The 27,232-nt window shown below is 41.6% G+C and overlaps 1 protein-coding gene across 6 annotated transcripts in view; it reads right to left on the bottom strand.

The window, feature by feature from the left end:
• The window catches only part of CHST9 (carbohydrate sulfotransferase 9), a 279,495-nt gene that overhangs the window by 85,704 nt on the left and 166,559 nt on the right, over window positions 1-27,232 (bottom strand). The window contains exon 1 of one of the 6 annotated variants that reach the window (XM_027525929.1): window positions 8,316-8,420. The exons of the other annotated variants lie outside the window; for them this stretch is intronic. Within the exon in view, the coding sequence (XP_027381730.1) occupies window positions 8,316-8,331 (16 nt within the window). The 5' untranslated portion in view covers window positions 8,332-8,420. Of the gene's footprint in view, window positions 1-8,315; window positions 8,421-27,232 lie in introns of those variants that run through there. 6 annotated transcript variants of the gene reach the window in all.

The raw sequence follows: 27,232 nt of genomic DNA, 5'->3' as shown, positions 1-27,232 counted from the left end.
TGGTGAGTCAGGGGAGCAAGGAACCAAATTCACGATTCCCAGTCCCAGACCACCATTTCATTATTCAAGAAGACCTAGATCTATCGCTCATGGGGGGTTAGCCAAAGCTCACAAACTAGGTCGGTGGGTGAAGTGTTTCAATTTATAGGATGAAATGATGGGCACAGACCTGGTAAATTGTACTTGCAATTATTTTCTTAATTATAACTGCAGGGTAATTTCCACAGATAGGGTGCATAATATAGGAAGTTTTTTTCCCCTTCACATATAAGGAGTAGGGCAATTGAAGGTCTCCCATCTTTGCTCTGCTTGAGATATCCAATATCTGCTAAATACAGACTTCATGATTTAATATACTTTACAACTTTTTCACACGCCAAGCAAAAGAAATGGTGAGTTTGGAAAAGAAAATCAATTAAACTGGTTGTTCGGGGACTTGTGGACCAAAGCGAGCTCTCCTTTGGCCACAACTTTCACTCTCGAATCTGTGGTTTTAGTCTTGCACACACACCACAAAAGGTTTTTCTGCTTGTTTCTGTGCTGTCAGAGGCTAGTGTGTAAGAATGGGGTTTCTTCCCTCTTATTTCTCCCCATTTATTCGATTAGTGTGATAAACGATTCTCCTCTGGCATCAGATAACATGCTGTCTATTACTATCAAGTTTAGGTAAAACAGATCCTGGAAACACATTTTATGAGTTTCTGAAGGAAATAGAGATGTGAGTGTTTAAAAAGGAGAAAAAAAGAAAATAAGCCACAACACAGGAACAAAACTAAAACTGGAACTCAATCTAACAGCTAATGAAAACAAAGAGGAACAATAAAGGGGGAAAAACAAAGCCAGGCATAATGGGAGGAAAAATGAAATGAAAGAGAGAGGCTGTAAAAATGAAGACCAAGGAACTCTGGGCCACAGAGGAAGGGGGGCAAACACCCTCAGGGCCAGATTAAAGGAAGGGATGAGGGCAGTGGGAAAGAGAGCAAGAGGAAGCCACAAAGGGGGCTGAGGAAGACCAAGCTCTTGTCCCCGCTGTTTTTTGTTCTTTCGTCTTGTTATTTTCCCCTTTCATATCACATTCATGCTTCCAGCGGTAAAAGACAGAGAGGGAGAGAGAAGACAGGATTCCTGACCTCAAAACTATGCCTGTTTTATTTTATTATTTTATTTAAAAACTTTTTATTTTATATTGGAGTACAGTCAATTAACAATGTTGTGATAGCTTCAGGAGGACAGCAAAGGGGCTCAGCCACACATTTACAAGTAGCTGTTCTCCTGCAAACACCCTCCCATCCAAGCTGCCACGTGACATTGAGCAGAGTTCCTTGCTGGTTATCATTTTAAATATAGCACTGTGTACATGTCAAGCTGCCACGTGACACTGAGCAGAGTTCCTTGCTGGTTATCATTTTAAATATAGCACTGTGTACATGTCCATCCCAAACTCCCTAACTATCCCTTCCTCTCACTGTAAATGCTCCTTCTCCAACCAACATGGCACTTGAAAACAGTCCATCAGAAGGTGTCCTGAATTCTTACATCCCGAATCAGGTATTTTCTCCTCTCTTGAAAGGTAAATGTCAGTAATTGTTCTATTTCAGCAAGTATTTTTGGTAATGCTGATTTTATATCCCTAAGTGCCCCCTAGTGACAAGGTCCAATTTCAAAATCTCTTTCACTGTAATTCTGTCTAAACATTTCCTTTTCCTAGCACAAATGTTGCTGTCTCAGGGACAAAGCACGTGACTTATTATCAGTTTATTTTAATTAGGCAGAGAAAAACGTTTCTTGAGTAGCTGTAGGATGCTGTAATAATGAGTTATTTATAAATTAACTTACAAATTGGAAAAAGTGATTGTCCCCTATTATAAGAGCAGTTTTCCCTCGGTTATACTTATTGGCATGATAACCCACTCCAGTATTCTTGCCTGGAGAATCCCATGGAGAGAGGAACCTGGCCAGCTACTGTCAATGGGGTTGCAAAGAGTCAGACATCACTAAAGCAACTTAGCATACTATTACAAAACAAACGATTTGGGAATGGGATTACTCACATCCCCCTCCACTAAGTTTTATTAAGACTCAGATTTCTGCATAGTTTCTTTTCATTCATCTTGTGAAACAAAAAAAGCAGAACAGACAAGAGTGGCCTGTCTCTTTATAACTCTTTTCCAGTTATGCTTTCTGATCACGTCTGCTAGCCCTACAGACTGTGTGGTAACTAAGAAGAAAAATGTTACTTAGGCCTAAATCCTAATTTAATAACTTTCTGTGGAATATGGGACATGCTATGTAATTTCTTTAAATGTCAGTTTTGTATCTGCAAAATGGGAATAATAATAAAAGACTCATGGGGATTAGATAAGATATTACAAATTAAGCTCTTAGCAGCGTATCTGCAAATAATTTGTTGTTAAGTCGCTCAGTCATGTCCGACTTTTTGCGACCCCATGGAAGCACACCAGGGTTCCCTGTCCTTCACTATCTCCTGGAGTTTGCTCAGACTCATGTCCATTGAGTCAGTGATGCCATCCAACCATCTCATTCTCTGCTGCCCCTTCTCCTCGTCCTCAATCTTTCCCAGAATCAGAACCTCATGAACAGTATGAAAAGGCATATATTTAGGGGTACTTTGGTGGCTCAGATGGTAAAGAATCTGCCTGCAATACAGGAGACCTGGGTTTGATCCCCCGGTTAGGAAGATCCCCTGGAGAAGGGGATGTAACCCACTCCAGTATTCTTGTCTGGAGAATCCCATGGACAGAGGATCCTGGTAGGCTATAGTCCATGGGGTCACAAAGAATCAGATGTGACTGAGTGACTACACTTTCACTTTCATAAATGATAGTTTTTAAGATGTGTAGCCCAAGAATCGACACAGACCAATCTTGTGTCTTTCTTCTCTCTCGAAAGATATCTGGTAGAAACAATCTCAATGCCCTGAAGCACAGTCACAGTGACCTTTAAATAGATCATATTTACTTCTAATCAAGGCTATTTTTAGATTCTCTTTAGAATCTAAGTGCTCAAGAGCTTAACTACAACAGTCAACCTACCCAGCTCTGTTGTATCATATTTAACAAACTGAATAAAAGAGGCAAATGGAAGATATTAAAACTTTTTCTGTAGATCCGTTCACACCTTTACAGATTCTTGTCTATATCATTCTCATTTTATCCATGAGGAAACTAAGACAACACAGGTCATATATGGGGAAGAAATGGGGAAGGGACAGCCCGTTTGGGGAAAAATTCAAAACCTCCTGGAAGGAGTGGGTTTCCCATGTACAAACTCCCACACTCCTTCCAGGAGCAGGACCCTTAAGAACAGAAGGGTGTTCCCCTTGTAGCCCCTGAACCACTATTTTTGATGGAAGTGTGTTCAACTTCTTAGTCACTTCTGGGGTAGAAACAAGGGTAGGGAACAACCACTCGGTTGATAACTGATCTTGAGTGAGAATCCACATCAATTTCAGTATAGAATTTCTACATCGACCTAAGAGGAATTTCTTCTATTTCTTGTATTCAGAATTTTTAGCTTCAAGTATTTGTTTGCGCTCTCTATACTTGCCCCCATTCTATCTCCATCCCCTATTTGTAGACCTCATTAGAAGGAAAACTGATTAGCATGAAGGGAAAAGAATCACTATACACTTGGAATTTTCTCTCTGATGTAATCAGAATAATAGACTTTAGCCAATGCCCTGAAGAGGTGAGCTGCTCTAGGCTTTATTAATTTCTCTTATTTATTTGCTCAAGATCAAATGCTCATTGATGAATCTGTTTTCAGAGATGTTTTAAATTCACACCCCAGGCCTGCAGAGGGTATGTTATATTCATAGAAGTCAACCAGTTTCAGTGAATTGGGGCAAGTAGGTATTTTCATTGTTCTGAAAACCTCTAACAGTGCACAGATTGTGAACTGAGGTGAAACGGTGTTCCCTGTCATATAAATTTCTATTGTGATTCTATTTGGCCTGTCTTCATATCCATTCACTTGATTTTAGGTATGGCTGAGATATCCCCGGTTCTTTATCCCCATAACACTCTAGTGTGCCATGTTTATAGAGAGCTGCAACAAGCGTTGCTAAAAATTCTTTTCTATCCCCAGTTGTAAATTTCTTCTTTTACACTAAAATTTGTCATCCTCGTCCCCTTTCCAGATTCAAATGACTTATGTGATTACTTCTCAGCCTTTCTAGGATTGCTGCAATTTTAGAAGTTACTGCAGCTCCAACTGTCACCTAAAAAGGTGCATGGAATGGTCTGATCTCACTGGTCTGGAGCAAGTCAGACTAGCCAAGACAAACTGTTTGAGTAGCTTCAGCGCTGGTGAACAGGACACTGGTGAGACAGTGTTTCCTGAGTCGGGAAACTTCTGATAATATCAAGCATGACTTCAAAGTAGGCAGGAAGGTACGTGTTTAACACTCCAGTCCACACTCAGTGTGTGTGTTCTCGTTTATTCCAAAGAGCTAGCCTCAACCTCTTCAAAATCCAAGTCCAGTGTGTACACCCTCCATTCTACTAACAGAGTCTTCTCAGTGGAGAAACTCCACCTATGTTCTCATCCACCAAAATGCTAATTGTTGATGATATGTTACCTCTGGGCTTAAGCATTATCTTCAAGAATGTCAGGAAAGGACTGCCTTCTATTACAGAATAGCTTGGGCATCAGAGAATAGGTGGGGGAAATATATTTGTGAATGTGGAGTGCCTTTCAAAAATAAGGTAAAGGTCATCTAAGTTTGACCTTGCCTTAGAGAGATGATGAAACATTGGTGGATTCAAATTCTTCTTGGATGCTCCTCAACAGCTAAGCAATCCTTCGATTTAGTCATACATTGATGCTGTATTTGATTTACCTTAAATAGGGTGCTAATTTAAAAAAGAAAACTACTTTTATAAATTTTTACTTTATTAACTACAGAATACTGGCTATACATGTTTACATATCTTGTACATGGAAACTATTAAATAAGAAAGTGATAATATAAAAGGCCAAGGCCATGCAAAAGAATCCATTGTTACTGTAAAATTTAAATCAGGATAATGTACCTATATATCTATTTATTTTGGGAGTTATTAACCTCATAAAGCCAGGAGAATCAGAACCAGAAATGTCAAAGTTCAACTATGTTAGAGGTATCTAGGTTATTGAGATATACTTTCTATTGTGCTTGGAGAAGGAAATGGCAACCAACTCCAGTATTCTTTTATTTTATTTTTAAACTTTACAATATTGTATTAGTTTTGCCAAATATCGAAATGAATCTGCCACAGGTATACACGTGTTCCCCATCCTGAACCCTCCTCTCTCCTCCCTCCCCATACCCTCCCTCTGGGTCGTCCCAGTGCACCAGCCCCAAGCATCCAGTATCGTGCATCGAACCTGGACCGGCGACTCGTTTCATACATGATATTATACATGTTTCAATGCCAGTGTCCCAAATCTCCCCACCCTCTCCCTCTCCCACAGAGTCCATAAGACTGATCTACACATCAGTGTCTCTTTTGCTGTCTTGTACACAGGATTATTGTTACCATCTTTCTAAATTCCATATATATGTGTTAGTATACTGTATTGGTGTTTTTCTTTCTGGCTTACTTCACTCTGTATAATAGGCTCCAGTTTCATCCACCTCATTAGAACTGATTCAAATGTATTCTTTTTAATGGCTGCAACTCCAGTATTCCTGCCTGGAGAATCCCATGGATGGAGGAGCCTGGCAGGCCATAGTCCCTGGGGTTGCAAAGAGTCGGACACGATGGAGCGACTTCACTTTTCTATTGTGCTTAGTCGCTTCATCATGTCTGACTCTTTGTGACCCCATGGACTGTAGCCCACCAGGCTCCTCTGTCCATGGGTTTCTCCAGGCAAGAATACTGAAGTGGGTAGCCATTTACTTACAACTAAGTTTAAAATAGAACTTAGAAAAGTAGAAGATGAATGAGGTCAAAGTTCACATTTGTAACACTGCACATAAACTTCTCAATCTGCACCACATCTGTGAAAAGGAAAACACGGGCCAGCAAAACTCATCCACTTCAGAGAGATGTAGCCTGGTGAAGCGCGCACTGTAACAGTTGGTACTGACTCCTGTGAGCTACTGAGTCTCCAACCAAATGGAAGTAAAGCCCTTTGATATTCAGTGTAAGAATAATGCAATGGATTCATGGATTTAAATTCCTCCTGTATTGCTTATTGCTCTCTTAATTCCTCTTTGTAATTTAGAAAAAAGCAGAGAATCTGCCCAACACTCTGTAATGGTCTATATGGGAAAAAGAATCAAAAAAGAGTGGATATATGTTTCTGTATAACTGATTCACTTTGCTGTACAGCAGACACTAACACAATATTGTAAATCAACTGCACTCCAATAAATAATAAAAAATTCATCATGAACTACAGTCAAATACTGTAAAAAAAAAAAAAAAGGAGAAAAAAGCAGAGAGCTTACAGCCTTCAAGAAAATGGGTTAAGACTAGCACCAAAATAGAATCAAAATTATTTCTATATTTTATGCAGATTTTTCCTTTTAAGATGGAAAACCTATCACATGTAAACTTGGAGTGGCTGGGAAGTAGATTTCACAAGAGAGAAAGAAAAAGAGAAGGTGCATCATTCATTCATTGAGACCTTCCGTGTATTAGAATCCACGCTAGCTGATGAAGGTTCAGGGATGAATACAGTCTGGTGGGGAAGATATAGCACAGAATTATCCAGATAATCATGAAATTACAATTGTGGTAGCTGATAAAAGGGAATAGAGGACAGGAAAGAGCAGGGACAGCAAGTCTAGTCAAGAGGACTTGGAGGGATGAGAGAATTTCCCAGAGGATTTTATCTGAGCCCCAAGGCGAAGTGTGGAGATGGGCAGGGATGGCTGGGATGAGGAGGGCAGAGAATTTCAGGGATAAAGACAGCACATGAGAGAACAAGCCTATGGACACCAAGGAGGAAAGGGAGGTGGGTGGGATGCATTGGGAGACTGGGACTGGCATACAAACACCACTATGTACATAACAGATAACATAATGCGAATCTACTGTACAGCGCATGGACCTCTACTCAGTGCTCTGGGATGACCTAAATGGGAAGGAAATTTAAAAAAGAGCGGATGTATGCATATACATAGTAGGTCCATTTTTCTGTATAGCAGAAGCTAACACTGCATTGTAAAGCAACTATACTCCAATAGAAATTAAAAAAAAAATGAGAACAGCACATGGTCAGGAAGGAGCTTTTGTGATGAAGCTGCTAAGAGAAGCTCAGTGCAAGAGAGGGACTGTCAGAGGTGGGTAATAGGAAGTAAGGAGACGGGTCTGTAGGAAAAGGGTAGATAGCACAGGATCATGTAGAAGGCTGTGCTTTTTTTTTCTAAGGACACTGGGAAGCCTCTGAGGCATTTCAACCTATGGAGGGACACACTCAGATCTGCATTTGGTAAAATTCATTCTGGCTGTGACGTGGACAGTGGGAGAGAGAGGAGCCTGACCAGACATGGGGAGAGAAGTTAGCGAGCTGTTTCCAGAGACAGTGAGATGGCAAGTGAAGAAGCCCAGAACAAGACAGCACCATATCCATTCTGCAGGTAACACTGATAGGAACCGAGTATGAGAGCTGAAGAAGAGGCCAAGCGTCAAGTCCCACATTTTCCACGGGAGCAACTGGGTGACATTTACTGAGATGGGGGATGTTGGAGGAGGGGCAGGTTTGAGGGAGATAGAACAATAGCACCCCATAGGCAGAGGGTTAGATGTCTCTGAGGTTCTGAAGACAAGTGGAGAAGAGAGGCTGGCTTATAACAGGGAAGGAAATCACTAGGGCAAGGGGAGAGGCTGAAAAGCCAAGTGGACCTGCAGGCAAGCGAAGAAAAATCTAGTGTGTAAAATTCAGGTGGAAGAAAACAGATCCTCAAAGGGATGGAAGAAGAGCAGAGAAGGAGGAGGAAAAGCCTTTTTTTTTTTTTTTTTTCAAGGAGAAAGCAGTAAGATGAAGACAGGTCAGGTGGAAGAGGGGCTTCCCAGATGGCACTGGCGGTAAAGAACGCACGTGCCAATGCAAGAGACGCAAGAGACATGGGTTCAGTCCCTGGGTCAGGAAGATCCCCTGGAGGAGGGAAGTCGGAAGAGGGCACAGGATTTGGAAAAGACCTTCTTTTCTTTTTTAAAGGAGAAACTAGAGCATTGTGAATACTGAAAACGAGCAGCCATAGAGAGGAAGAGCCTGAAGATTCAGGAGAAAAGGAGTCACTCATTCAGGGAGGTTTACGGGAGGACAATACAGAGAGGACCGGAGCAAAGGTTGGGACTCACCTTGATGCAGGTGCATCCACTTCCTCCTTCCCCCATAGTAACACGAGGAGAAGCAGATGGGAAAAAAGCAAACTGGCTGACAGATTTTGCATACATATCTGAGCTACTTCTCAGCGGGTAGCCTCTGACTTCTCTGAAACACAAAGCCAGGTCCTGCAGTGACAAGGAGTGATTTGGAAGATGGGGCTGGTGGGGGGTGGGGGGAAGCAGTGTGTGAAGTTTCAAACCAGAGGAGGTTATTTCAGAGAATGACCTAGCTAGAGAAATAATTCGGAATGGTCAAGGAGTCCTTTTAAGTAGTTTTAACAACAGTGAATCTGTTGGAAGCTGGAGAATATCAAATGTTGTTTAGTCGCTTAAGTTGTGTATGACACTTTTGCAACCCCATGGACTGTAGACTGCCAAGTTCCACTGTCCATGGGATTTCCCAGGCAAGAATACCAGAGTGGACTGCCATTTCCCTCTCCAGGGGATCTTCACAACCCAGGGATCTGTGTCTCCTGCATTGCGAGAGGATTCTTTACCATTGAGTCACCTGGGAAGCCTCAATATAGAGAGAAATTGTAAAGCACCATGCCCCACTTACACTTTCCCTCTTAAACATGCTACATTAAGACCAATCTCTAGTTCTTTTGGTGATTGTGATTCTCCACAACTTAATAACCATCACCAGACGGTCAATACCAAAATCAGATTGATTATATTCTTTGCAACCAAAGATAGAGAAGCTCTATACATTCAGCAAAAACAAGATGGGAGCTGACTGTGGCTCAGATCATGAACTCCTTATTGCCAAATTCAGGCTTAAATTGAAGAAAGTAGGGAAAACCACTAGACCATTTAGGGATAACCTATATCAAATCACGTATGATTATACAGTGGAAGTGACAAATAGATTCAATCTGATAGAGTGCCTGAAAAACTATAGACGGAGGTTCATGTCACTGTACAGGAGGCAGTGATCAAGATCATCCCCAAGAAAAAGAAATGTAAAAAGGCAAAATGGTTGTCCGAGGAGGCCTTACAAATAGCTGAGAAAAGAGGAGAAGCTAAAGGCAAAGGAGAAAAGGAAAGATATACTGATTTGAATGCAGAGTTCCAAAGAATAGCAGGGAGAGATAAAGCCTTCCTCAATGATCAGTGCAAAGAAATAGAGGAAAATGATAGAATAGGAAAGACTAGAGATCTCTTCAAGAAAATTAGATATACCAAGGGAATATTTCATGCAAAGATGAGCACAATAAAGGACAGAAATGGTATGGACCTAACAGAAGCTGAAGAAATTAAGAAGAGGTGGCAAGAATACATGGAAGAACTATACAAAAAAGATCTTCATGACCCAGATAACCATGATGGTGTGATCACTCACCTAGAGCCAGACATCCTGGAATGTGAAGTCAAGTGGGCCTTAGGAACCATCACTACGAACAAAGCTAGTGGAGGTGACGGAATTCCGGTTGAGCTATTTCAAATCCTAAAAGATGATACTGTGAAAGCGCTGCACTATTATATGCCAGCAAATCTGGAAAACTCAGCAGTGGCCGCAGGACTGGAACAGGTCAATTTTCCAGTCCCAAAGAAAGGCAATGCCAAAGAATGTTCAAACTACTGCACAATTGCACTCATCTCACATGCTAGCAAAGTAATGCTCAAAATTCTCCAAGCCAGGCTTCAACAGTAAGTGAACTGTGAACTTCCAGATGTTCGAGCTGGATTTAGAAAAAGGAGAGGAACCAGAGATCAAATTGCCAACATCCATTGGATCATCAAAAAAGCAAGAGAGTTCCAGAAAAACATTTATTTCTGCTTTACTGACTACGCCAAAGCCTTTGACTGTGTGGATCACAACGAACTGTGGAAAACTCTTCAAGAGATGGAAATACCAGACCACCTGACCTGCGTCTTGAGAAATCTGTGTGCATGTCAGGAAGCAACAGTTAGAACTGGACCTGGAACAACAGACTGGTTCCAAATTGGGAAAGGAGTACATCAAGGGTATATATTATTACCCTGCTTATTTAACTTATATGCTGAGTACATCATGTGAAATGCCAGGCTGAATGAAGCACAAGCTGGAGTCAAGATTGCTGGGAGAAATATCAATAACCTCAGATATACAGATGACACCACCCTTATGGCAGGAAGTGAAGAATAACTAAAGAGCTTCTTGATGAAAGTGAAAGACGAGAGTGAAAAAGTTGGCTTAAAATTAACATTCAAAAAGCTAAGATCATGGTATTCGGTCCCATCACTTCATGGCAAATAGGTGGGGAAACAATGGAACCAGTGGGAGACTTTATTTTTTGGGCTCCAAAATCACTGCAGCCATGAAATTAAAAGACATTTGCTCCTTGGAAGAAAATCTATGACCAACATAGACAGCATATTAAAAAGCAGAGACATAACTTTTCTGACAAAGATCTGTCTAGTAAAAGCTACTGTTTTTCTAGTAGTCATGTAGAATGTGAGAGCTGGACTATGAAGAAAGCTGAGTGCTGAAGAATTGATGCTTTTGAACTGTGGTGTTGGAGAAGACTCTTGGGAGTCCCTTGGACTGCAAGGAGATCCAACCAGTGAATCCTAAAGGAAATCAGTCCTGAACATTCACTGGAAGGACTGATGTTGAAGCATCTGATGTGAAGAACTGACTCATTAGAAAAGTCCCTGATGCTGGGAAAGATTGAAGGCAGGAGAGAAGGGGTCAACAGAGGATGAGATGGTTGGATAGCATCACCAACTCGATGGACATGAATTTGAGCAAGCTCCAAGAGTTGGTGATGGACAGGGACACCTGGGGTGCTGCAGTCCATGGGGTCACAAAGGGTCAGACATGACTGAGCAACTAAACCGAATTGAACTCACAACTTAATAAATAATATGGCTTTGAAAGGTGCATTTTGATTAGAAGTTTCAAAGTTTTAGGTGGAAACACTTAATTGCAAAAAGTGAAAATAACTGCAAAAAAATGCTGTGAAACAAGCTCCTCGACTGGCCAGCAGTCATACCTTGGTTCAACTTCCCCAGACCCATTCTCCTCTATTTGCTTCCTTCCCTACCTCCCTTCCTTGCTCTCTTACTCCAGTAGAGAGTAGGGAGTCCACTTGACTCCCAGCATGGTGCTGAACTTGCAGGAAGGAGTCTGTAATACTGGTATTTCTAATTGTAACTTTCATGCCCATGAAGAGAGTCCATCTTCAATGGCCTTTCAATCTTGAGACATAGAGCTATGGCAGGTTCTGGGATTTTTCCCTTTGTTTTCTTTTTTCACTTTGTCAAAAATACTGAAACTCTAAATTGGAGACCCAGGGAATCACTTGTAAGCACTCTCTCCCTCTCTTTCTGTGCTCCTCTCTGTCACACAGAAGTATGCTCCTACATTTGAGGTAGGTTTTTGCTCTAAATATCAGGTGAAGAAAGGACCCCCTGTTGGTTCAGCATTCTCCTGCAACTTGCATGTGTGTGTTGAAAAGGATCTTAGAGACCATTTTATCTCCTCTCTGGCTTGGATTGCACTCCATGTTACGGATGAGAAACTTACAATGGTTTAACTTGGAGCCCCAAGAGGCCATTCCTGGAACTGATGACCTTGGTCATCTGTGAACAGGGTACAGATCTGAAACCTAGGATGTTAGTTCACATAAACCCTTCTGAGATGGGTTCATCTTTTTCTTTGCCCACAGACTCTAGCGTGGTACTCTGCATGCATTATTGCTTAATGAACACTAGGTAATTTGAATTTGCTGTTCAGGATCCTTCAGTAGCAAAATGATCTTTGGATCAATGGAGGTTTCCAAGTCACCATCACACTAAGATCTAGGTTTTAATATTATTTCCCTTCCTTCAGTTTAGAATGGAAATATTACAGAAAAATGGGTGAAATAATGCCAGTGAGTATGGTAATAAATTCTGACATGTGGCATGCAATCTGTGAGGGGATTCTTTCACTTGGTCCTGTACTTTGGGGAGTAATGGAGTGGAAAATTAAATTAAGTAAAATAAGCTGTTATTATTCCGTGGCTCTGTTGAAAAGGGTACCATCAAATACTTTTAGATACGTATCTTCCGAAAGCAACTTCTGAAGTTTTTTCACGTTATTGAATTGTGAAAAAGTGTTTTCTCATCTCTTTTATGTTTTCCTTTTCCTTTCTTTTTGCCTTTGGTAGAATCAAATCCATGGTAACTTACTTTGGGTTGCCTCAGAAATACATATTTAGATCAGAAGCCTTCAAGGTGAAATCCGAAAGTATAGGTTCTAAATTAAGTCAGAGAAGTAACAAGGTAATACTTTTATTGTTTTCATTTATATCACCCTTTAACCTCAGATTTCTGTGCAGGCTTATATGTCTTAGATGTTGCAGATATTTCTATATTTGCTTGTTTCTTTATTTAAACATAATTATATCATATTTGATAATTAATTTTATTTATAACATGCCCAAATATACTTTTTTCTTTTCACATGAAGTAAATTTATCCATCATCACAAAATGATAGTTGACAGCTGAAAGCAGGACCTAGTATCCTTGGCTTTTAGCCCAGGGATTTAAGTGATGTCACCTTTCATGGTCTATAATGTTTTTCTCATTTTATCTGTCCTCTTCCAGGCTAGTATTGTTTTAGTGGCATATGAAGAAAGACATCCCTTTCTCCTTGTGCACTTGACTAAAGTAGTTATTGACCATGTATGAATGGGACTTGACTTTCAGTAATTGTAAGTGTCATTTAAGAGAGACGTTTCCTTATGTTCTGCAGGCACAAACTCAGGGCACGTGGAATGGGAGGAGGGTGGGGTTTGGGGTCCCACAGCCACAAGTTTTATTCTAAATCCGCACCTACTATCTGTAGGCTGAAGACAGGAAAGGTAATTCCTCTTCTACAGCACATCATTCACTGAAATAACACTGTTCTCAGTCGGGTGCCCAAGTAGCATTCTTAGAAACATGTTTTACACGTGTATCTTTAAATACTTCCCTACAAGAAATTAGAATGGTCAAAACATCCATGAAACAAAACAAAATACTTTGTCCCCCTGCTCCAAAATTAACCACCCACAACTCTTTACACACCATTATTTTATAGAGAAAATGAGGTTTGGAGAGGTCAAACAACCTGCCTGAGGTCCTACAATGGACTGGAGCTTGAGCCCTGTTCTATCAGATTCTAGAGTCCAAAGGCTTGTAACGCCCAAGGGAGGGAACAGGAGACAGCATCAGTCTCAACGCCAAAGGAGGAAGGTTGATGGTGGGAAAAATGAAATAGAACTAAGCAGTACCCATCTTTTACCTACATGTCCTTGTTCAAGGTCACCAATTAATCGAGAAACAGGTGGTTTCCAAGCATCTGATATGGGAAAGGCAGGGAATTGTAGCCTGTGGCTGTTTGTCAAAGAATTATAGACTACGAAACTTGAAATTAAATTAGACCACATGCCCATGGAAACTCCAGTGTGCAAAATGTTAGGCTAGTCCTGTAGTATAGATGTTACCCCTGTAGTACTCCTCCATCAAGGCTAGGATAGGGGAGTCTTAGCTGTAGATCAAATTCTTTTACTTATTGTATCATCTTGGGAAAGGTCATTTAAACACTGTTTATGAAATAATGGACTGTATGATTCGACTAGTAAAGGCTTATATGACACATGTGATGTATCCAATAACAGCAAGTGAAATGGTGTTCATAATTTCTCATTCCATGAATATGTGCAGCATGTGAAGTGAAGTGAAAGTCACTCAGTCGTGTCTGACTCTCTGTGACCCCATAGACTATACAGTCCATGGAATTCTCCAAGTCAGAATATTGGAGTGGGTAGCCAGTCCCTTCTCCAGGGGATCTTCCCAGCACAGGGATCGAACCCAGGTCTCCTGCATTGCAGGTGGATTCTTTACCAGCTGAGCCACTAGGGAAGCCCAAGAATATTGGAGTCGGTAGCCTATCCTACTCCAGTGGATCTTCCTAACCCAGGAATTGAACTGGGGTCTCCTGCATTGCAGGCGGATTCTTTATCAGCTGAGCTACCAGGAACACTTGCCAAGTCTGTGCAATAGCTAATTTTCAGTACATGTTACATATGCTGAAACCACTGTTCATCTCAAAGCTCTTTAACACACAATGTTAATACATTCATAAATTATTAAGCTGTTTATCCTTCTAATATTGTATGAACAGTTGTTAACTTAAATATACTTTTATAATTTGATTTCTTGTTTGGCATGAAAAAATTAGCAAAGTATTCAGACAAGAAAACCACAGCTTGAGCTTGAAGCCCTGGATATAAGACATGAAATTTAAATATATTTGTAAGTATCTGAGACTATTTCACTCTTCCAACAGCCACTAAAGATTTAACTCAAGAAAGAGTTTGGTTTAAAAAATTAGTAATCATCCTTACAGTACTATGCAACTGACATCATTATTCTGAATTTCTCTAGTTGCTCCTCTCATTTGAATATATTACCAGCAAGTGTTGTCTGATATTTAACTTATACACATTTTGTTATGATCACTAAAGACTAAAACTTTCACTTTAAAGTTTCAATTATCTAAATGACACATTTATTCTTTGAAAGTTAATCTCTTGGCACAGAGCCTTCAAATAACAGTCATGGAGCAAATGTTAGCTAATTCAAATTTATCAAATTGGTTGTCAACTTTTGCTTTTATGTAAAAAAGCACACCCTTGGTAATATCAATCCCTTGGAAAAGTTGATGAAACAAAAATTTTAAGTTCAAGTGTGTTCATAAAAGTAAAAAGCTGTGACTGCAGTAAGCAGTATCATAAATGAAATATGTAAGTGCAGCAAATATTAAATACTAAGATTCAAGAACTGTGCTACCATGCCATCATTCACAAATATGCAAGAACATGTACACTTCATTAAAGTCAATGGAGTGTACCCATTCATCTTGGCATTATTCATAATTGAAACACTTTCAATTTTAGTTAACACACACAAAACTAATTTAAAAGTCAAATGAGGAAATTAGGTCTATGTTCCCATATTCCAATTCCACAGCAATATCAACCAGCCAAATTTAGCCCTAGGAGGTATGAAAAAATATCTAATACAGTGAATGGAAAACCTTTCAAAGAATCACAGATCTGTTGAAATTAACCATTTTGCAACCAACTCAACAAAAATATATTTAGTGTTGTAAAACAGCCCTCAAACAATTGTTATGAAACAACTGAGCTTATCTATAGATTCACTTCTGGATTTCAAGAGCAGTGAATCAAGAACTAGAGTATTAATGTAAGAAATACAGCTCATTTCCTAAATAAAAATAAAAAAAAAAAACTATACTGAACAGTGATTGAAAACTATTTTCTGCACACATATTATGAAGACCAGAGGGGATCTTCTCCTGTTTTAAATCTTTATTTCTGCCATACTCTTCCTATTTGCTTTTCCAGTTTTCACCGTTCTTTTAGTATCTCTCTTTTTTTCATCTTTTGGTTTATTGCTTTATCAGCCCCCACTGTGCATGTCACCAAGGACTCTTTCCTTCATCCTTTGGTTGTTTATCTCTATGTGAAGTCTTTTGTCTCCCATCTCTGAAGTTAACTGTTCCGGAATATTTATTTCCATCTGAGCTTCTCTCTCAAACTCAGTTTTATTTATTGTCATTTGCAGATACTGAAGTGAAAGTGAAAGTGTTAGTTGCTCAATTGTGAACCACTCTTTGTGACCCCATAGACTGCAGCCAGGCTCCTCTGTCCAAAGGGTTCTCCATGCAAGAATACTGGAGTGGGTAGCCATTCGCTTCTCCAAGGGATCTTCCCAACCCAGGGATCAAATCCAGGTCTCCTGTATTGCAGGGAGATTCTTTACCATTTGAGCCACCAGGGAAGCCCTTACAACTAAAGCTCAACAACAACAAAAAAGGTGTTAAAATTCCTTGACTTTCCTGCTAAAACATTTTTGTAACTGTTACATTCAGGCTTTTTTGCAAGCTCATAACCCTGGTACAGTTGTTCCTTGGTACACAGGAGGGAACTGGTTTCAGCATCCCTATGGAATAGGGGCCCTGAAATAGATACTAAAGTCTGAGAATGCCCAAATCTGTTATATAAAACAGCATAGTACAGTCGACCCTCCACAAACACCCCATGTTTAGTCATTCTGACACCTTTCTTTCTGAGGGTTCCGGTCTCCTCAATATGAGGAAACATTATCTTATATTCTTCCAAGTTTAAACAATCACCAGAGAAGGAGTTGTGTGCATGTCAGTGTAGGGAGCGTGCATGCACCCATGGGAGAGGGTAAGGGGGACGCTTATCAGAGAAGAGGAGAGGGGGACTCTGCTGGACCAGGTCAGGGCACAGAGGCAGGGAGAGGATGCTGGCCTTGACCCTGCAACCAGATCATTCATCTGCCTGCCTACAGCCACGTTGTAGCTTCCAGCTGCAGCCCTGCCTCTCTAGAAGACTCTATTGGGAAAGGTACATGCTGGCAAATCATATTTTATCTACACTTCCCAGAGGCAGGAAATAACTTCAAATGGCGGAGAGAGTCACATAGGAGCTCCGCTACCCCACAGCAAACCTGACAATGGAGAGAGGTCTCTGCACAACAATTCTTGGATTCCTGTCTTCCTTTCCTTTACGACTCAGCACAATGTACACAAATTTTTTGAAACTTCATTTAGTGGAATTTCCTGCTTCTGGTTTCTTGCTGTTCAATCCACATTACCTGCTTGAGAATGATCTATACCTGGCTGGTGTATGGGAAATGTGGTGTCCCACACATGGTCTCATCCTAACTTCTGGACATTAATTCCTGACTTTGCCTCACCCTAATGCTGGGACCCTGACCTTCTCCCTACTTCTTCACTATGTCTGTGCAAGGCACCTCATGGCCCTGATGTGGGTTCTAAGTTTAAATCCCCTTGGTCAGCATGTCCCTCTCTGCTCCATGTGTCTATGGACCTCCTGTCCTGAGAATTCTGTTCAACAGACACCAGTGAGTGATCCCCTTATCCCAGGCCACATGCCATCAGTCATCACTTATCAATATAAGTTGAGACTCTTCAGAGACTCCAAACAACAGTAATATAATTAATAATCCCTTATTCTAGCTATGAATACCCCATGTTCCTTTTGTGAGGAACGTGGGCTTCAGCTGTAAGGTAGAACAGTCTTTGTCAACTTAACTCCTGACCGTAGTCAAAAGAAGCCTTTCCATGACCTTGCTGCTGGTCTTACCCTGTCTCTCTCTTCTGCTCACTGCCCCTACCCTAGCCTGGATTACATGGCTCTTACCTGCCTAAGGCTGTCACCTGAGTGGCTTGGCTCGTAAGACTGTTCTTCCCCACGTGGCTGGATCCCTGTCAACCAAGTCTCTGGTTAGATGTCACCTGCTCAGGAAGGCCTCCCTACAGGTGGTTCCCCCTGTTACTTTTATTGGTGGTGCCCTGTAATATCTGCAGAGCATCTAACAAAAATTTTAAACAATACCTGTTTACTTGACTCTTCTCATTCAGGTAAGAAGCACCAAGAGGTGGGTACCTGGTCTGCTTATTCACCACAGCGTATCCAACATCTAGCACGTGTACGTGTGTGTGTGTGTGTGTGTGTTAGTTGCTCAGTCCCATCTCTTCATGACCCCATGGCTATAGCCCACCAGGGTTATCCATCCATGGGATTTCCCAGGCAAGACTCCTGGAGTGGGTTGCCATTTTCTTCTTCAGGGGAATCTTCCTAACCTAAGGATCAAACCCTTATCTCTTGCATTGGCAGGTAGATTCTTTACCACTGAGCTACCAGAGCTTCCTGTTTAAATTTGTATCTTTTTCATAATATATTGCATGTATTTAAAATATTACAAATTTTGTGTATTTTAATCAATGTATAGATAAATGATATTATTTGGAAAGTCTGATAATTTGCTATCATCCTTCTTCTCCAGAGATAAGGATAAAGAATAGGAATAGCATGGTTGGGCTCCTTGGAGTTAAAGTCATTGCTCAAGGACAGTGAATAATGCTATAAAATCACTTGTACTCTAAAGATCATTATCTAAAGTCATTATCATACACAGGACATTCAAACCTCACATTGAGATTTCTTTCCTAGTCCTTCATTTCTAACAATTCTCAAAACACCAAGACTTACTTTCTGTTTGTTAGAGAAAAAGAGGATACATCAAGGAGATACTTGAAAATTAACAAGTAGTCATAAATTTATAAAAGTACAGAGATAGCCCTGTGTTTCAGTTATTATAAACATGCCTCTTTGTTTGCCTACAAAATGTCCTTATTATTATTCTCAATGTTTAAAGTTGCTATCATCACTTTTTGAGTAAGAGCAGACTATGTTCACAACCTTAAGGTAAACAAAGATTTCTTAGGACACTAAAAAGCATTAACCGTGCTCTCTGGCTAGTTTAGCTGGTTCTGGGTCCAGGTCTCCTGTGCTTTAGAAATCCCTTCTTCACTGGGCTGTCAGTCTTCTCACTTCTTTTCAGCTTGGCTTCTGCCCCAGAGACCTCTCCTGGGGTCTCAGCTCCCTCCTTGCCCACGTGTGCAGTAGGTCCCCAGCCTGGACCCCTGAGTCTGCCCCCTGGCCCGCTGGTCCCCTGCTATTCTAACTGCCTGCGACTCACTTTCACAGACAATGTTTTGTCGTCACCCCATATCCCTCCATCAATCTCCCAATCTGACTTCTTGTCCTTCTTCAGTAACATGACTCCCGTTTATCCAACATCAGATCTCAGAGAGGCCCAAGTTCAGTGATCTGCCTTTAGGTATTTAATACATTCTTACTAATTCTACCTCTGCTGTGAATTAAATTGGGCTTCTCTGGTGGTGGCGCCGTGGTAAAGAATCTTCTGGCCAGTGCAAGAGACATAAGAGACGCATTTCGATCCCTGGGTCGGGAAGATCCCCTGGAAAGGAAATGGCAACCCACTCCAGTATTCTTGCCTGGAGAATCCCATGGACCAAGGAGCCTGGTGGGCTACAGTCTGTGGAGTTGCAAAGAGTTGGACATGACTGAGCACACAGCAAGAATACTGGAGTGGTAGCCTATCCCTTCTCTAGCAGATCTTCCAGACCCAGGAATCAAATAGGGGTTTCCTACATTGCAGGCTGATTCTTTACCAACTGAGCTATCAGGGAAGCCTGTTTACAACTATCAAAACTCACTGAGTCAGACAATTACCTGTGTATTTTATTGTATATAAATTGTACTAAAAAATTAAAAGATTCTTTTATTTAAAACAACATTAACACTAAACATCATTCAGAGTATTTGCTTATTTTCCAGGCATGAGAAATATTAAGAAAATTCTTATTTTATTGAATTTTACATAACTGGTTTATAATGTATGATGACTATAGTAACTTATCCAGTTTCATTAGATTAAGCCTCAATTTGTTGTGAAGTTCAAAAACATAGAGAAGTACCAAGAGAAAAAAAAAACCCCACCTCCCAAACAAACAAAAACCCTTGCTCTGAACCAGGATTACATTTTTAAAGGTGAATGTCATTGCTACAATATACCAGCAAGGGGAGCAGTTACACTTTGAGAACAATTTCATCCTCTCACCACTGAATTATTCTATAGGGCACTTTAAAGAGACCAAAAATTGACTTTTGGGTGTAGCCACAATGGAAATGACAGATCATTTTAATGCAAGAGAAAAAGATTGGAAACCTTGACCCTCTAGATTACTTTGCACCTCAATGAGAAGGGGAAAAACAGATCAGCTTATTAAAAGAATATGTTCATGAAATTCAGGTACCAGAAAAAACATTTAAAAGAACAGCTAAATTAACTGTGGGCTGCCACTTTTCCTTGGTTAATCATTCCCATATGAGAATAATAATGTCTGTCCACCCCCTTCTCCCACAAGAGAAAAAGACCCCCAAGAATGCCACTCTTCTGATGGATGTGGACAAAGCAGCATCCATTTGTGTAGAATTTGCAAGCTGTTCGAATACTGGAGTCTGTCTGAGCATAGGCAAGGCTGGCAAAGGGTAATTTTTTAAAATCCTGAAGCATAAAGGCTTTTCAGTTGAGATGGTTACGCCATGAATCTGAAGGTTTATGTTGCATTTTTTATATATATCACTGTGCTCATCAATTCTTATAAGATTTGTAAGGCTTAATGCTCAGCTAAGCTGAGGAAGCCTGTAGAAAAGTCTCTAACTATCCCTTCCTGTCAGGTTCGGTAATCCTGGATTTACAGAAAAGAATGTTCTGGCTGACAATGGCAAGCATGTCCCCCAAGGCACATGCAAGTGAAGGGCTTGGTAGGGACACTTACAATATGGGTAACTGCCCCCTTTACACTCTAACCTGCATAGTAACCCTGGCCTTGATTCTAACATCATGTGTGGTGTGTCAGTTGCTCAGTCATCTCTGACTCTCTGCGAGCCCATGGACTGTACCTGACCAGGCTCTTCTCTCCATGGAATTCTCCAGGCAAGAATACTGGAGTGGGTAGCCATTCCCTTCTCTAGGGTGATCTTTCCAACTCAGGGATCGAACCTGGGTCTCCTGCATTGCAGGCAGATTCTTTACCATCTGAGCCACCAGGGAAGCCCCTCTCATATCATGGCACCTTCTCAATTCTCCTGGTTCCCCAGAGAAGCTGAGCACAGAGGACACAGCATTATGTGCCCTGAAAAAGGCCCTGAGCCATGCCCAGGGTTGGGGATGGATTCCCACTTGTAGGAAAGCCGTATCTCTACATTCTGCAGTGCTCATGCATCCGAGCTGTGCCTTCCTCTCTGGGAGTCAGGTGAACCCGAGAACGGTGGGTAAACAGAAGCAGGAGTCCCTTCCGGAACTGTGTAGGAGAATGCACCAACAGAATGCAGCTCTAGAACGTGAGCAGATGTGTGCGCTGACTCTACATGGGCACCTGCAGGGGCACCAGGAGCAACTCTTCCTTTAAAGTCGCACTTCACTGCAGCCCTTCCACAAGGGCAGCCCTCTGTCCTAGGAGAGGAGCCAGGGCTGGACCTCAGCAAGAGGGAACGCTAGCAGCATGGAAAGGGCATCACCCATGAAGGTGGGTACCCTCTGCCTGGGACATAAACCCTGCCCAGAGATTCTCCTTATGAAAATCCAAGGAACACTTCTCAGTTCAACGTCCCTAAGAAAGGATTTGGAATTACTACTCCCACTCATGAAATAGAAGGAAATCACTTTTTTCTCCTCCAGTTTCTATAAATGGAAGTCCAAGGAAGTAGAGGGTTCAGAGTAAGAAGATTCAAGTTTAGACTCTGCCTTGAACATTTTCTCCAGACCCCTAAATCTGTGATGCTACAATCTGAACCATATTCTTGCTGGCAAAGAGTCATGGGGTTGCTCCACACTGAACTAGCATTTCATTACGCAGCAAAGGAGTTTTGAAGAACAACGAAGCAAACAACCAAGCAAACATAGAAATGAAGAGCTGTGGCACACACAGTCCTAATTTTGAGCTTGCCACTGAATGGACCTGAGTTTTGAGTTCTTCCAAGTTGGACATAAAACAAAAGACTGTCTCCCAAGAGTTACTAAAACCTGTGAGATGTATCAAGTGTAGAGATGAAATATAAAGGGAAAAATAAACAAAGAACCCAGAAATGGGAGACATGCTGGCTAGAGGAAGAAACAGAAGCAAGATGTAGTTAGAGCAAAAGACATAAAAAATAGAGATGCCTGTGTATGTGTTTAAAATTTTAATTTAATTTTTCATCGCTATATAGTTGACTTACAGTATTAGTTTCAGGTGTACAATACGGTAATACAAATTCTTATAAATTGAGCACCATATAAGATTATTATAATGTTACTGACTGTATTCCCTGTGATTTGCTCATCTTATAACTGGTATTCTGTTGTGTTTGTTTAAAATGAAAGGTGAGTTGCTCGCTCTAGCAGATCTGCTTGCATATAAACCAGGAAGGAATACTTGGCAGTTGTAGAGGGCACATTGGTCTGGTTGACATGGCACCAGGTGATTAAAGCATATTCCAGAAAGGGCTGATGTGTGTTTGTGTCAAGTGGGAAAATCCCAGCCTGAAATCCAATCAGAAGAGTTGTATGGGGCTTCCTACTCTCGAGGAGGTAGAGATGGGCTACACTTCAGCATGGCTCTTGCCCCGTAGGGAAGGGCTGTGAGGGGGGAGTGAGGATGTTATGTGATCTAGAACCATCTATCTATCCATAGGTGACTGCAACTGACTGGAAGGAACGTATAGGAAGCAAAGTACTTCGAAGTGAATTCTAGGTGACTCCCTGTTGGCAGTCACAGGAGGGTGGGCTTTGGGAACCAAGTCTGAGCGAGAAGAAAGAGCTTTGAGGTTACCCACACTCTAAAGAGTCTCAGCAGCTGTATTTTCACAGAAATGTAGAGTTTTGTCTGAATTTGACAGGGTTTTCCTAATGTTTCAATTATTATTCATGAGAAACGCTGGGCTGGAAGAAGCACAAGCTGGAATCAAGATTGCCGGGAGAAATATCAATAACCTCAGATATGCACATGACACCACCCTTATGGCAGAAAGTGAAGAGGAACTAAAAAGCCTCTTGATGAAAGTGAAAGAGGAGAGTGAAAAAGTTGGCTTAAAGCTCAACATTCAGAAAATGAAGATCATGGCATCCGGTCCCATCGCTTCATGGGAAATAGATGGGGAAACAGTGGAAACAGTGTCAGACTATTTTTTTGGGCTCCAAAATCACTGCAGATGGTGACTGCAGCCATGAAATTAAAAGACGCTTACTCCTTGGAAGGAAAGTTATGACCAACCTAGATAGCATATTCAAAAGCAGAGACATTACTTTGTCAACAAAGGTCCATCTAGTGAAGGCTATGGTTTTTCCTGTGGTCATGTATGGATGTGAGAGTTGGACTGTGAAGAAGGCTGAGCGCCGAAGAATTGATGCTTTTAAACTGTGGTGTTGGAGAAGACTCTTGAGAGTCCCTTGGACTGCAAGGAGATCCAACCAGGCCATTCTGAAGGAGATCAGCCCTGGGTGTTCTTTGGAAGGAATGATGCTAAAGCTGAAACTCCAGTACTTTGGCCACCTCATGCAAAGAGTTGACTCATTGGAAAAGACTCTGATGCTGGGAGGGATTGGGGGCAGGAGGAGAAGGGGATGACAGAGGATGAGATGGCTGGATGGCATCACCGACTCTATGGACGTGAGTTTGGGTGAGCTCCGGGAGTTGGTGATGGACAGGGAGGCTTGGGGTGCTGCAATTCATGGGGTTGCAAAGAGTCAGACATGACTGAGCGACTGAACTGAACTGAACTGAAGGTGCTTATATATATACATCAGTTCAGTTCAGTTCAGTTGCTCAGTTGTGTCTGATTCTTTGCGACCCCATGGACTGCAGCACCTCAGGCTTCCCTGTCCATCACCAACTGGAGTTTCAAAGTACTGAAACTCCAGTTTCAGCTTCAGCATCAGTCCTTCCAATGAATATTCAGGACTGATTTCCTTTAGAACTGACTGGTTTCATCTCCTTGCAGTCCAAGGGACTATCAAGAACTTCTCACAGTTCCAAAGCATCAATTCTTTGGTGCTCGGCTTTCTTTATAGTCCAACTCTCACATCCATACTGGAAAAACCGTAGCTTTGACTAGATGGACTTTTGTTGGCAGAGTAATGTCTCTGCTTTTTAATATGCACTCTAGGTTGGTCATAGCTTTTCTTCCAAGGAGTAAACGTCTTTTTATTTCATGGCTGCAGTCACCATCTGCAGTGATTTTGGAGCCCAGAAAAATAAAGTCCATCACTGTTTCCACTGTTTCCCCATCTATTTGCCGTGAAGTGATGGGACCAGATGCCATGATCTTAGTTTTCTGAATGCTGAGCTTTAAGCCAACTTTTTCACTCTCTTCTTTCACTTTCATCAAGAGGCTCTTTAGGTCTTCTTAACTTTCTGCCATAAGAGTGGTGTCATCTATATATCTAAGGTTACTGATATTTCTCCCGGCAATCTTGATTCCAGCTTATGCTTCATCCAGCCCAGTATTTTGCATGATGTATTCAGTACATAGGTTAAATAAGCAGAGTGACAATATACAGCCTTGACATACTCCTTTCCTGATTTGGAACCAATCTGTTATATATATTTATTTATATACACACATGCATATATATATATACATGTATATATATATGTAATTGGGATACAGTTTGTTTTACGATGTTATGTTAGTTTCTTCCATGCAATGAAGTGATTCAGCTATATGTATACATATAGCCTGGGATATAGTGCTTCCCAGGTGGCACTAGTGGCAAAGAACCTGTCTGAGAATTCAGGAGACATAAGAGATGCGTGTTTGATCCCTGGGTAGGAAAGATCCCCTGGAGAAGGGCATTTGCAACCCACTCCGGTATTCTTGCCTGGGAAATCCAGGGACAGAGGAGCCTGGCGGGCTATAGTCCATGGGGTCACAAAGAGCCGGACATGACTGAAGTGACTTAGCAAGGAAGCACACATACATATATCCCCTCTGTGCTGGACCTCTCCCCCCCTTCTCCACTCCATCCCATCCCTCTAGGTCATCACAGAGCACCAAGCAGAGCTCCCTGTATTATACAACAGGTTCCCACTAGTTATCTATTTTACACATACTAGCACCTTGAATTAGTATATTCTTCTTGAATATATTCACTCACTGCATGAAGCAACCAAATTCCCCATGGAGGAGTGTAGCTCCCATTAATTAAAATAGTAGTCCATAATGAGTGAGGTACAGCCTATAGTTTCTTTATTACTTCCATTTGGCATATGAAGGACATTCTCCAGCCGTTCAAATCTCTCTCCGAGGGAAGTTAACTGTCAAGGTAGATCTTGGTAATTCTTTCTTGGGGTCCCCAGTGCTAACTAAGAATTTAAGAGGACACCAGACATCATCCTCTTGGCTGGTAGGATAACCAACTTCCAGGTATGGGAGAGGAAGTGTGGCCCTGCCTGCTGTACCCAGTGAATCCTGTTCTAAGGTCTAGAAGGGGTGCTGATGACCTGAGGGACAAGAAACACGCAGATGGGCTCTTTTTTACTTGGTTCAAATGCCACTGTTCTATTCCAGGGGAGATAGAAATGTTTCTCACTGTCTCGTGTGCTAGGGAAAAATGAAAACTCAAGTGGAAGAGAGGCTGGGGTAGGGACTGTGAGCCAAGGGTGGTCAGTGAGAGGGTAGGAGAGGCGGGCAAGGGTCTGGCGGGTCTCTGAGCAGACAACTATGTCTGGAGCTTAGCTGGTAGGACAGTAGACAACCTTGGCCTCTTTGGAACTCAGCTCTCTTCCTTGATAATGACCAGAGCCATAGGCTCACAGGCAGCTGACCCTTAGAAAACACAGTCTTCTGCCAACTCAGGGTAGAGGCTGGAGAACAGGTCCTGGAATATCAGTCTCCACGCTTCTCAGACTGGAACTCATCAACGTTCTCAATTGTTCTCTCAATGACACAGTGCTTGCTTTGACCTTCCCCGACTCAGGCCATTGAAACATCCCTATTGGCTGCTCTGGGACACATAAATATGACTGTACTTGCAAAATCATGCTTTCATAAAGGGTTCTTAATGCTGCTTAAAAACCACTTTCACAGGGCTTCCCTGGTGGTCCCGTGGTTGAGAATCCACCTTGCAAAGGAGGGGACACTGGTTTGATCTCTGGTCCAGGAAGATCCCACATGCTTCAGGACAACTAAGCCCGCCCATGTGCCACAACTCCAGAGTCTGTGCCCTGGAGCCCGAGAACCTCGACTACTGAGTCCATGCATCACAGCTACTGAAGCCCACACACCCCAGATCCTGTGCTGCAAAACAAGAGAAACCACCACAATGAGTAGCCCACGTACCACAAAGGAGTAACCCCCTGCTCTCTGAATCTAGAGAAAACCCAAGTGTAGCAATGAAGACCCAGCACAGTCAAAAATAAATAAATATTAAAGGAAACACTTGCACATGTCCCTTTCCAATCTTCATTCCTCATTCTGTTTTTTCTGTCCCCCTGGAGACAAGCTCCTATTCACAGATGACAATCATCTCGCAGCTCTCATGTATAGAGCACCTTTGTATGAATATGTTGTACAAGCTTGTCTTCAATAATCGCAACAATCCATATAAGCTGTGTACTGTTATCCTCATTTTATAGACGAGAGCTCAGTAAGTGAAGCCAACACTGAAATGTACGTGGGTTATGTGATCTGCCCATGTTACATGACTCACAGATTCTGGAGCAGGGATTCAAACTTGTGCCTTTCTAATAGGCATTCCACACTCATCCAACAGCAAAACGGAAAGAAGACTGAAGCTCTCAGACATAAACTCCCTCGAATCTCTTTGTATACACCTTCAAATGTTTATTTATTTATTTATCTCCCCTTCTCTCCTCTAAGAAGGAGAAGCCTATTCTTGAAAGTTCTCTCAATTGTCCACAGTTTAATCTATTCCCATTTCTCTACATTTCAGCTTTCTACAGACAACTCTCAAATTTTTCTGTGAGCTCCAGCTGGTGTTTCCAACCTCTAAGGAAGGGCGTATCTTAGCAATATACCATTCAATAGACCATATATTGTTCCCCACCTCCTCAGCTCTCCACCTCAAACATGTCTGCTGTTTTTCTTAAGCAATCCACATATTCTCTATTTCCATATGTTGCTCACACTGATTTGAAATGTCCTTTTCTCTACTTGTAGACATTGAATTTATGTTTAAAGAATGAGCTCCAGTGTTATACCTGCTATGAATATTTCCCTAACTTTTTAGTCAAATTTAATGGTATCATCTCAGTGTTCCCTAAACACTCTGCTTATAAGGATAACACATCACTTATCACATGGGAAAACTGTCTCCATCTCTGCTTCAACTTACGGGCTGCCAGCACAGTGTAGACAAGAAGACAGTTTTATTAATCTCTACACACCTTGAAGCAATAAGCACGGCCCTTGGCTAAGTGTTTGTTGT

This window comes from Bos indicus x Bos taurus, chromosome 24 (genome assembly GCF_003369695.1).
Source record: "Bos indicus x Bos taurus breed Angus x Brahman F1 hybrid chromosome 24, Bos_hybrid_MaternalHap_v2.0, whole genome shotgun sequence".
Lineage (NCBI taxonomy): Eukaryota > Metazoa > Chordata > Mammalia > Artiodactyla > Bovidae > Bos > Bos indicus x Bos taurus.
Note: the sequence above shows the minus strand (reverse complement) of the source record. Positions and strands in the feature narration are given on the sequence as shown.